General features: G+C 46.7%; 1 protein-coding gene across 3 annotated transcripts in view; it reads left to right on the plus strand.

Annotated features, from left to right (window-relative positions):
* The window catches only part of SH3PXD2A (SH3 and PX domains 2A), a 391,525-nt gene that overhangs the window by 68,188 nt on the left and 310,545 nt on the right, over positions 1-12,792 (plus strand). For all 3 annotated transcript variants that reach the window (XM_075935538.1, XM_075935536.1, XM_075935537.1), the window contains exon 2: positions 3,410-3,490. In XM_075935538.1, the coding sequence (XP_075791653.1) occupies positions 3,410-3,490 (81 nt within the window). The remainder of the gene's footprint in view (positions 1-3,409; positions 3,491-12,792) is intronic.

A 12,792-nucleotide genomic window follows, 5' to 3' on the forward strand; every position in this document is an offset into this window, starting at 1 on the left:
GCTGACCTGCCCCATGCATCTCAGAGAGGTGTTAACTCCGAGCTCCTCTACTCTCGCATCCGCCACCATCACACCCCTTCAGGCAGGGCAGGAGTGCTGGAGTTGGTCTGGTGTATCTGTTCAAACAGATACTCTGGCTTTTGGGGGGAAATACTGTGATCTCTCTTGCTGCCAGCTACCTCTTCTGAGGGGAGTGAGTGGGGAGGAGAAGGTACCCAGCAGGCACCTCTGCCCCTCCTGCCGGGAGAGGAATCCCTGCTGTCTCTCCTGTGGGCCCCAGGCTGCTTCCCTTGCTTCTTTAGGAGGCAAGAGGAACCTCCCTGCTGCTACCAGTCCAAGTGTGGGACCATTGCTAGGATCGCGAGACTCCAGGATTATGTAACATGAAGGAAACCTCCAGGACTACTCCAACCAAAACTGACAATACGGGGCAGGATAAGAACATAAGGATCAGTTATTTCCACTGAAAAAGGTGCTGACAGTTTTGCCAGTGACTTCAGTACTAATCTCTCCAATCCCTGGGCCTCATTTTCCCCATCTGTAAAATGGGGAGATGAGTCCTGATGCCCACAGAGGGTTATTCCATAGCTGCTTAGGGCAGAGGTTCTTGCCACTGCCTCTGAAGCAGCAGGTACTGGCCTCTGTCAGAAACAGGGCGATAGGCTAGCTGGAATAATGGAATCATCATGCATACACACAGCCGGATTGAAGTAAGGGTTGCATAAGGAGCCTTAATTCTTGCATTTCCTATCTTTTGAGTGTTTGACTTGGCAGCCTTCATGAAGTTGTTTAAACAGATTTTTTTATGTGTAATGCAGTCTTTTTGGGGGATTCTAAATAAGGAAATGACCCTTGAGATACCGTCTAACAACTCAGAGATTCTAGCTCGCAGGTTTTCTTGCATGCAGTGTATATGTAGGTGCACACGGCATATTCTACATCTGTGCTAAAGGCTTAAGGAACATCAAAAACCGACCAGTTCAAAATGTTAGTAATCATTTAAAAAAAACCCAACTATATGCTGGCTTCCCACCCTGAAAAATCTGTTTGCTTCCCACATTGCGGACTGGAGTGTTGCAGAAACTCCAAACCTCTCTATGCAGCCTTACAAAATATCAAAGCCACAGGCTTGTTTGCAGTTTCTCTCTCTCCTGCTCCATTCTTGTGAGCTGGCTGGATTTTGAAATATCGGGAAGATGGGATGAAATGCACAAGAGCTGGCTCTCAAATTTATACATAGCAGCTAGATCTGACTCCTTCCCTGCCGGCCTTCGGAACATTTGAATGAGGGACAGTTCTCCACATTTGTCAGGCATTTTCAGGTCTGCCATCGATCCATCCATCTATCCACCCCACTGTTTCTCTATTGCAGTCGCATTTGCATGGATACCGGCTCCCAAGGAACTCATTCTTCATCTGAAGTCACTGTCCTCAGGGATATCATTAATCGTTTTGTAATGACCCTAGCTGAAAATTATGAGGCGAGCTGGTGAATAAGTAATGGGAGTTGAGCCAGCCTTTCATGCAAAGATTGTCAGTAAATCCAAGGCCGGTACAGCTGGATAAATGAGGAGCAGAGATTCCTGTGGAAGGAGGAGAGTAGTATTTGAGGCTTTTGAGACCACTAGAATGGCCTTAATGGTGCTTATCCATTAAGCATCACCCATTAAGGGTGATTACTAATTCCAGTTAACTGGTGGGGGCTGGAGCAGCTCCCTGCCTGCCGTGGGCAGGGGGCTGCTTCGGCCCTGCAAGACCCACTGAGGGTAGGAGCACTCCAGCCAGGGCTGCGCATCTCTTCTCTGTGGCGGGCCCCGGGCATGTTGCAGACAGGCCGGCCAGCCTAGAGCAGCTCCTGCTTGCAGCAGGGGGATGTTCTAACCCCGGCAGCCCCTTCCGCCCATCTCCCCTTTAATCAGTTAACCGGTTAAACATCATGTTAACCAGTTCAGTGGGATTTACATCCCTACTTTCCCAAGATGAATTTGATATTTTGCCTGTCTGCATAAATTAACCAAGTCATTCCAGATTTACACCTCATTCCCAGACAGCAGAATTAGATCCTGTGTATTTCTAGCTAATAGCCCACATGGTTAGTTAAGGTGCTTTTCTTACCCACCTGCTAGGATCTACCAATGAAGTAGAATCAAATAAAACAAATCAACGAGATTTACAGAGACTTTGAAACTCAAAAGATTAAATTTCCATTAATGAAAATGAAATCCTGTTACAGTGACTTCAGATGAAGAATGAGTTCCTTGGGAGCCGGTATCCATGCAAATGCGACTGCAATAGAGAAACAGTGGGGTGGATAGATGGATGGATCGATGGCAGACCTGAAAATGCCTGACAAATATGGAGAACTGTCCCTCATTCAAATGTTCCGAAGGCTGTTAATGAAATCCTGACTTTACTGGAGACAAAGGGAGTTTTGCTCCCATTGGGGCTGGGATTACAACACAAACTTTTCAGAGCAAGGATGTATCTACACAGCGGCTAGCACAATCAGGCCTTCATCTCAATTGGTGTCCCTAGGCACTGCTGCAGCAGTAAGTAGTATAGGCTACCATAAAGACATCAAACCTGTTTTCTACAGTCTTCTCATGGAATATCCAGTTACATACAGGGTCTCAGGGTATGTCTACACTACCCCACTAGTGGAACGAGGTGTACAGATAGTTCGGAATAGCTTGCTAGTCCGAACTATCTAGCCCGTGCCGCGTGTAGCCGCGCGGCACGGGGTTCGAACAAGCCGGCATTTAAAAATGGCGCCGGCCGGCTTATGCAAATAAAGCCCGGGAAATTCAAATCCCGGGCTTCATTTGCACGTTCGGTATGCATACATTACCCCGCTAGTTCACACTAGCGGGGTAGTGTAGACATACCCTCACTCCTTGTCTTCAAGATGCTCTGTGGTCTAGATCCAGGAAATCTAAAAGAGCCCCAAGCTCTGGGATAAGGATTGTGGCTAACAACTTCACTCTTCAGGGACAACAGAACTTTGTACCACAAGGGTGAAGCTTGTCTGTGCAGGAGACAGGGATAAAGGCTTTGGTGCCTGCTAGGGATATAGGGAGAGTAGCTGCAGATGCCTGGTGTTAGGAGAAAGGAAGCCTGTCTGGACAGTGCCAGTCCCTCCAAGTGTTAGCTGTCCTGCTCAGCCCTATGAGAGCAGGACGATGCTCTGTGCCAAACTATAGCTTAGACTAACTTTGAATTTGGGGCTGTGTTCCTTCTTGTGTGTACATGGGACTGAGTGGGATTAGACTGCCAAACTTACTAAAATTTTGAAATCATCTCCTTATATAGACTCACACATTGGTCTTGATTTGTCTATCTTTGACTTTCAGCCAATGCTTTAGGACTCCTTAGGCACCGTGCTGACGTTTTTTTTTCTTCCCCCAAACAGGTATATATCATAAATGTAACATGGTCTGACTCAACTTCCCAGATCATCTACCGGAGGTACAGCAAGTTCTTTGACCTGCAGGTAACACACAGTTTGTTTTACTTACTGATAATCTGATTTGTATCTGCTTGTACATTTCCACATCGTTGTCATAACCTTCAATAAGACTTGCCACTTCTCTCTATAGGCTAGTCAATCAAATGATCTCAAATCACTTTGCAGACTTTGATGACTCTTCACAGGATGTGAGATAGGTAAATCCTGCATTATCCTTCCTGTTTTACAGAAGAGTTAATTAAGCCATTGAGAAGTTTAGGCCCAGATTTGTAACGAGGGCTTCAACTTCAAACACTGGTTTTACAGAAGTGGCTTGCTCGAGTCAGTGGTAGAGGTGGGAATAGAACATGACTCCTGACTCCCAAACCATTTTAAAATTAACCAATCCTCTGTCTCCCAGAATACCCAGAAATGCCACAATGCCACAGCTGCAACTCTGCTTCTCTAGGGTACACACGTACTACAGGGACAGAAGAGTTCTTCCGTCACTGTAGTAAACTCAGTGCTCTGAGAGAGGAAGAATTCTTCTCTTGACCTGTATTATTCCATTGAGGTGTCTACATCAGGGATTAGGTCAGGTTTTAGGAATTTTTTCACAGCCCTGAGTTAAGGATGTTAAGAGGTGGGTATCTGGCTGATCGTGTAGTCGATACAATGTGTATTGCCTACGCGATTCGTCGATAGGGGAAGGTGCTTGGTTGGCTCACGCCAGGTCAAGGAGCTATCCCTGTTGCGACTCTGCAGTTTAAATGTAGGAGGGGCCGGGCACGCAGGCAGCCTGGATCCTGCTACATTTAAACAGCAGAGCTGCAGCTGGGGTAGGTCCCCAACCCGGTGCAAGCTGGGACTGAGCAAGCCTGGCTCAGTCCCGGCTCACAGTGGATCTAGCAGCCCCTGTCTGCGGGGGGTCCCAGCTCCCCAGCCTCCCCAGTCCCCTTCCCTGCTGCTGCCTCTAATAGAGGCAGCAGCATGGGAAGATGGGGGAGCAGGCGGCACGGCGGAGATGGTGCTGGGGTGAACTGGCTTTTAAGCTGGCTCTCCACTAGCACTGGCTCCTGCTACACCCCTCCCCCTTGCTGCCTCTGATACAGAGGCAGCAAGGTGAGGAAAGCAAGTAGTCAACTTGACTCCCCGATAAGCCTAGGCTACTACTTGACTCCTCGCTTACATCCTGAGCTCTGAGTAATGTAGTTAGTTCGACTGAGCTTTGTAGTGTCGACCAGGCCCCTGCTTTAAACACTACAAGATGCTTCCTTTACTGTGCTACATGTCTGTGTATTTTGATGTTACTGTATGCTGTTTCATCATTGCTGCTCCAGCAGCCACCAGTGTTGAATGAAACTTTTCTTTATAGTTACTTGTGTGTTTCCCCAAATTACAAAATTCATCTTTGACTCCAGCAGTTAAATTATTTATTATGCTGCTCTTAGGCTGTTGGAAGACTAGTTGGATGGTTCCTGCATCCTAATTAGCAATAATCCAGACCCACTGCCATCTTCAGACAGCTAGAACATAATTAGCTGGGGTTATAAAATCACTCTGAAGTGCACTGATAGCTCTGTCACACTCGTGAGAGCTCAGCGCTCAAACCCTGGATCCAAGCACTCCTGAATGTTGGGGAAATGTTGATCCATTTCTGAAGCTTGTGGTTTGGGCCTATGTGTATTTAGAACAGGGTTTCCCAACCTATGGGTCGGGACCCAAATATTGGTCGCCATTTCATTTCAAAAGGGTCACCAGTGTCTCCCCAGGTGGCTCTGCTCCCTCTCCTTCTCCCATTTTTTGAATTGCTTTGGGTCACCAAGTCTTCCTGAATTGTCAAAATGGGTCCCCATCTGGAAAAGGTTGGGACCCGCTGATTTAGAATACTAAGCACCTTCCCTCTAGCTGGCCTCATGGATGTGCACAGCCAGCGGTAAACTTCAAAGCCGTGTCATGGTTGATGAGCTCCACTCTGTTTGTTATGCCGAACCTGCAAGGAACAGGTTCCTCAATTTTTGGGTGGCCGACATGAGACTCCTTAGAGAGGCCAGATTTTCAGAATCGGCTCCCTTTGAAGTGTCTGTAGCTGGGCACCGCAAATCACTGCTCGCGTTTGAAAAATGCAGGCTGGAGTGCTTTAGTTTCTTCAATCGAAAGCTTGACCTTCGCGTTGCAAGTCCCATGACCCAAATCCCTAGTTTGTGATACGGATGAAGTGACATGGAATGGAGGCAGAAAAGGGAACATTCGTCATCTTTCCTGTGTTTCCTTTTGCATTCCCCCCACCCCATCTACTGACTGGGCTGAAGTGCGTGGACTGGTCCGTACCAAAGCCAGAGACGATGAGCCCCGAGTGGAGCTGGTTCTCTAGGGCTGATGCTGTGCTAGTTCACTGATGAGCATTTCGAAATGTGTATTTGTATTAGAGTAAGAGTCATGGCCAATGCAGTTGTTTCTTTCTTTCTCTCTTTGTTTTTTAATCTCCAGTTCTGTTTTCATGTATATGTTCTTCTGGGTCTCCCAGCCTTTCCTGGTGGGTTTGAAAAGTTCCCATCAAGCTGAAGTTATCAATGGGGTTAGTGTGTTGGACAGGAAATGATGTCTCAATCAGGGAGAGTGACTCCTGAAAGGTCCCATTGATAAGTGCAAGTGCTTAGCGCCAGTGAAAAAACTCCTGCTTGTACAACATGGCTCCCCCCCACACGAAAATATTACAAGAAAGAAATGAAATTCCCTTGTTTAACCCTTTTCCCTCCCTGGGATTTTTTGGAGTCGTCCTTTGTGCCATTTGGAAGGGCACTGGTGGTCAAAGAAATTTGCAGCATTAATTCAGAAGGAAGGGAAGACAGCCTTTCAGTGATTAGAGCGCAGGGCCTGAAGTCAGGTGACCGGAGTCCTCATCCCAAATCAGCTTGCAAATCCCTTACTGTTCTGTGCCTCGGTTTCCCCATCTGCAAAGCAGGGCAGTGATGATCGCACGCTATCGTAAGGAGCTCTGAGATCAGTGGGTTCAAAGCACTACTGGATACAAAGTGTTATTGCTATTGTGTTCGTTTTAATTAGACTGGCCTCCTGGTGAAGATGAATATCCCCAATTCCATCCACAAAGAGACATGCAGTCTATCCACTTCCCTCTTAACATGACTAATTGCAATTCTACTAGACGATTTACCTGGCATTGTGCCGATCATTACATTCAATTAATTTTTATTTTTCTTCATGTAAATCATTGCTCTAGGTGTGTGGGTGGAGGGGTTCAAGACGCAGGCTGGCCTGGGGAGAGAGGACAACTTCAGCCCTCTCTCTCTGCAGCACCGAGGGGCCAGGTGAGAAGCACCTCTCCATGGCCACTGCAGGTCCAGCAGACACAGCTGGGGGAAAGGTGCATGTCTCCCAGCTGGGGCAGATCCAGATGCTCCCCAGCCAGATTGAAGATTGGAGCGATCTGTGCACCTTCCCCTCGCTCCCTGATGAAGGGGAATGACCAGCAGTGAATGTGGGGGGCGGGGAGCTGCAGCCTCTCCCACCTTGCCTACTGTAAAGGGCTGTTGGGGAGTGGGAAGCTTGGGGTTGGGACAGTCCTGCCTGGGAGGTGGGGGGAGCCTCCAACCAGCCCGTCACCCACCTGGTGATTGTCTCTTTTCTGTAGGGTTTTATGTAACTCCATATGCATGGTGGAGGCGGATGCTGCTTCTCTCTCGCTCTCTCAAAGGCTACGTCTAGACTACATGCTTCTTTCGATAGAAAGTTTTTCGAAAGAATCTTTCGAAAAAGAGAGCGCTTTTTCGAAAGAGAGCACCCAGGCAGTTTGGATGCTCTCTTTCAAAAAAAGCTCTGTTTGCATTAAAGAACGCCTTTTTTCAAAAGAGCCCTTTCGAAAAAAGGCGTTATTCCTCGTAAAATGAGGTTTACCGCGGTCGAAAAAACTGCCACATTCTTTCGATTTAATTTCGAAAGAACACAGCGCCAATCTAGACACAGGTGAAGTTTTTTTGAAAAAAGGTTCCTTTTTTCGAAAAAACCCTGTAGTCTAGACACACCCTCGCTGTCTCTCTCACTGTCTCTCTCCCATGTACAGTAGATGAGCAGCTCAGCACCAGGGATTTAAAACATGAAACGAGGTCACCTGACGCTTTCGCAGTGGCGCTTTGAGAGGGGTCAGGAAGGCAAGGACCACGGTGGGTTTCACGGGATTCCCTCTCAATGCCACTAACTCCTTTTTTCATCTGGGCTATGTCTAGACTGCAGGCTTCTTTCGAAAGAGGCTCTTTCGAAAGCATCTTTTGAAAGAGCCTCTTTCAAAAGATCGCGTCTAGACTGCAGGCGGATCTTTCGAAAGAGAAATCCGCTTTTTCGAAAGAGAGCACCCAGCGAGTCTGGATGCTCTCTTTCGAAGACGGCCTCTTTACATTGAAGAACGCCTTCTTTCGAAAGAGGAACTTTCGAAAGAAGGCGTTCTTCCTCGTGAAATGAGGTTTACCGCCATCGAAAGAAAAGCCGCGTTCTTTCGAAATAATTTCGAAAGAACGCGGCTTGAGTCTGGACGCAGGGGAAGTTTTTTCGGGAAAAGGCTACTTTTCCCTAAAAAACCCCTGAGTCTGGACACGGCCCTGGTGACTCCCTAAGAAAGGGCAAAAATCCATATCGTTGTCACTGCCTGCAAATGGAGGCTTTGAGCGGTACAGTAGGGAGGGGGAATGCAAGTTGTCTCCCAGCCCCGGGTCTCCTCTCCCTCGGTGGGCCTACCCCATGGCCACTCTTACACCAGTGCAGAACTTGGTTGCCACTTCAGCCGTTGTAGCTGCCCTGGGTGTCCTTTTTGGTTGATGCCTTCCTGTTGTTTGTAGCTCTGCTCACCATGCCTACCCCTCTCCATGGAAAGATGCCACGGTGCTTTGTAGCGCACCGGGGTTGGAGAGCCCCTAGTGGTGTTACACTCTACAGCGTGCAGTAGCAGTTGTGTTGCTGCGTAGTGGACTTTTGAGTTCCCCTCAGTGGTTGTGGGAACATGATGCTTCTCAGATGGGACAATGAGGTCTTGGAGGCAGCGACAGTCTCTCTTCTGTATTTGTGCTGAGTCCTAGACCATGACTGGGGCTCCTACCCAGGTGCGCTGCAGAGTGGCAAGGAGTGAAGTCGTAAAATTGAAACAATTTCAGCAGCCTTCATGGCACCAGGAGGGGATTGACATGACATCAGGGCCCGAGCTGCAAAATCCAGTGCTAGGCGTCAATACCCAAGCAAAGCTCAGGGGTGTCCGGACCGAACGGTTTGGTTTGGCCCAAAGGGCAGGCTGTGGGGACACTATCTGTTTCCTGATGAGCAAGGCAATAACTCCTTTGCCAAGCCCTGGGGATGCCTAGGAGGCAGACCAGGATGAGGGAGACGTCAGATTCCACACTCAGGGCCATAGGATTTGACTCATCACTGCACTGCAGAGATTTTATTGTGTGCTTGCTCAGCCGGTCACACTATGTGTCTTTGCCTAATCAAGTCCATTTACTCCTTACCACATACTCCCTACAACACTGTAAACACAAAAGCAAGCACACCTACAGAATCACCAGTGGTCTAACGCAAAGTCGACTCAGAGGCACCGTGTGTGTTTCAAACAGCTGGAGTTTTCTGCCAGACAAGCTTGTTCCATCGTGTCTGCACTTCTGGGCTTTGCTGTGCACCTATACGTGTTTCTTTTTGCTACTGGATAGACACAGAATAACAAGGAAGGCTTGTAATGACTTAATCAAAGCTGTCAGGGCTGATGTTGACAGTGATACCAGATAGCACTCCAGGGGAGCTTGCAGAGTCTCCAGGAAGAGAAGAAAAAGGAACACAAATAATTAATTTTGTTGCTACTGTTTTGTTTCCTTAAAGAATCCCAACCTGATCCAGTTGCAATCTCCTTGGGAGATGCTAGATACTATTTCTCCTACATAGGTTTTAGCAAACCCTCTTCTTCAGCCCTGCAGGTGCTAGGAGTCAGCCCTGGATCTGTTACACTGATGCAAATTGCAGGCAACTTCCATGGAGTGACTCCAGATTTATACAGGTGTAAATGATCTGAATGACGGACCAGAATTGTTTTGGGAAAATGAACAGGGCAACTTGTTTATACTTGCTGTGAAAGTTAAGAGCTGGAGATTGCGGAATGGAACCAGAGAGTGCATGAATGTCATTTAAACTGGTACCTGTTCTGTGATGCTTGATAAAATAATTCCTCCTCCAACACTTCCAGCTGAGGGCTGGAGATCTATAAAATGGGGTTTAAATTAAACTTTTCAGTAATCTCCTAATTTAATTGGTGACAGAGTCCCATCCAGTGGTGATATGGATCAATTGCAGTAGCAGAGTATGTATTGGGTTGACATTTCAGTAAATGGGACTTTCATTATTGATTATCTCAACATTCACTTAAACGGTACCATAAAGTACTTTCCTTGTCTGGTTATCTGTTGCCTTTCACCTTGTGCAGTTGCTTATAGTCGTGAAGTGCAAATACAAAATGGACCTAAAAAATGCTACTCTATTGGAATGGCGCTTGGACACGCACATTGCACTGAAGTCAATAGCTGTACAAATGCTGCTATTCTGATAGAGGAGCCTTTTTATCCCCACTTGGCAGTAGCCCTTGAAGAGGGGAGAGAGAGTTCAGTGGTTTGAGCATTGGCCTGCAAATCCTGGGGTGGTGAGTTCAATCCTTGAGGGGGCCATTTAGGGATCTGGGGCAAATCTGTCAGGGATGGTACTTGGTCCTGCTGTGTAGGCAGCAAACTGGACTTAATGGCCTTTCAAGGTCACTTCCAGCTCTATGAGATAGGATGTGAAAAGCTATTCTGCAAGATGCATGGCAGAGGAGAACTGGGGGTAAATGAAAGTGGCATTAACTTGTATGGCTTGATAGTGGTGTGTATATAGCATTCAGTGCAAGTCCTAATGATTTTAGCACAAGCCCCTTTGCACTTATATGAGCAATGGCTTTGGTCCCACCAATGTTTGGTATGGTGCAAGGCATGCACTTCTGCATTTTCATGGACACAATTGGTTAGTGATATGCCCCCCGAAGCCACGTCAGTATTTCTTGCACACCCACTGACCATCACATCCATGGAAGATATTCTGCAGACAACTTGCATTTGTTTGACACTCAGTCTTGGCACCATGATTTCTATCACTGCTGAATTTGGCCCAGTTACTCACATGGGAGATTCTTCCACTTACTCCAAGCTACCTTTGGCCTTTTGTGCACAGGCTGGGGGAAATGAATACCAGTGCAACAGCTCAAATAGCAGAACAGAAGGAAAGGGCCAGAGAGGTGAGGGCATCTGTCGTTAGGTTGCCTTTGAGAGCATCAGCGATTGGTGGGGGTTTCCAAGAGCATCCCCTCATTTGTAGCTCTACTCTGCCTGCTTTGGGGAGGCAAGAAGTGAGCATTCAGCTTCAACAGAGAAGCATCCCTCTAGCAAAGCACCCCTCCCACCAGATTAGACATGGACTGGACTGAAGTGAGTTGGCTCCGGAGTAGCAAGGGTCTTTCATCAGATTTCATTTTCTCTGGGGGAAGTTCACACTTAACCACCCCTAGTAACTGAAAAGGGGTAGGCCCCTCTAGAAGGATGAAAACATCTGTTTATAGAGAGCCCTAACCTTTCACCTGGAGCATGAGTTGTTAGAAGCCATCCTAGGTCTCTCAGCATTGCAAATTGATTCACTGGTCACTGTAACACGATATGGCTATGAGTTAGTAATTTACCGTGCTGCACTCCCCTAATGTTGGCCGAATGAGTTTTTTGTGGTGCCTGGAAATTCTACAGTGCTTAACATATTGTAAGAGCTTGATAGGCATGGAGCCTGATTCTTCATGGCCTTATCTGGGGTGTGATCATTGTGTAAAATGGGTGTAAAAAGCTGCTCATGCTGCAAGTAAGTGGGATATTCTGATCTAGATGCACTTGACACCATGCAGGGGTGTGAATGATTATACAAGATGTAAGGCAGTGGAGAAGTGGAGCCTGCAATTAACTAACCCTTCCAACACCCATGTTAGATTGGGAGTTGTTATTAACCCAGTTTTGCAAAAGGGGAGATTGCCATTAAGAAGTGAGTCTAAGCTGGTGTGACTCATCTTCTTGCAGCCTGCTCCATGTGTGAGCAATACCACTTCATTGTCACTAAGATCCTCAACCACTTACCAGCAGGTCACATAAAAAACTTTCCGAATATGATCTGAGGAAGTGGGTCTGCCCCACGAAAGCCCATCACCTAATAAACCATCTTGTTAGTCATTAAAATGTTACATGACCGCTTTTGTTATTGTTTTACCAAGATCAGACTAACACGGCAATTTCTGTGATAAAAAAACTCTGTTACATGTCACTTATAAATATGGCCCAGTGAACTTACAGGCTCCGTTCTGATCTCGCACATGTGTAAATGGGATCTCTTGCCTCTTGGGGTCGGTGGAGTCAGACTATGAGCAGATCAGAATCTGGACAGAAGGATCAAATTCTGTTCCCCAGTGTCTGGGCTTTCCTTTGATTTCCCTGGGACCTGGCAATGTTCACTGCAGGTGTGAGTTTTGGCCCCATATATAAGAATCCTTTCTTGCAGTATCGAAATACAGCCCCCTCTGAAGTGGTGAAATACAGCAGCCATTTTCACCAGCATGCAGCTACACACCACAACAATTGAGGATGTGAAATGAAGAATAAAATGCCAACTGAAGGCGCAGGAAGAATGTTAAGTAGGCAGAATGAAATTTCCCGATGTGATTACCCCACGTTGACATTTCTGGGCAACAAAGAGACATCTGAAATGTCAGAATTTTGAAAAGACAAATAAATAAATCTTTATTCAAGCATTCACTCTGCAGATCAGTTTGCAGAAAATAGCTGCTAGATTCAGTCTTGCTGATATAAGCTGGTTTTCTTAAAGCAGCACAGAGAGCCAACTCACTGGCAGCTACGTAGAAAATTTTAAAAAAATAAAGAATTTTATGAGTAAAAGGGAAGCACTTTAGTTGTTTTCAGGCTGAATATGATACATCAGGAACTTCATTTATTATTCCTCGTATCACCCTGATTGTTTATAGAGCAATAATGGAGTAACTGAGCACCAAAGAATGCGTTAAACAAAAACTTACCCATAAAAACTATCGTTGCAAACTGTAACTCTGGTCTTTTTTACCTAGACTGTGATTCATCAGCAGAGCGCCAGCTGCTCACTGATTCCTGGTCTGCTGTGCTCTTCTTTATATAAACAGTCACCTTTCTGTCACCACAAAATGTATAAATTATTGTAATAAATCCACAGCCATCTGGGACTTAGCGGTTATAACTATGCTGTGT

This window comes from Pelodiscus sinensis, chromosome 8, assembly GCF_049634645.1.
Source record: "Pelodiscus sinensis isolate JC-2024 chromosome 8, ASM4963464v1, whole genome shotgun sequence".
NCBI classification, from domain to species: domain Eukaryota; kingdom Metazoa; phylum Chordata; order Testudines; family Trionychidae; genus Pelodiscus; species Pelodiscus sinensis.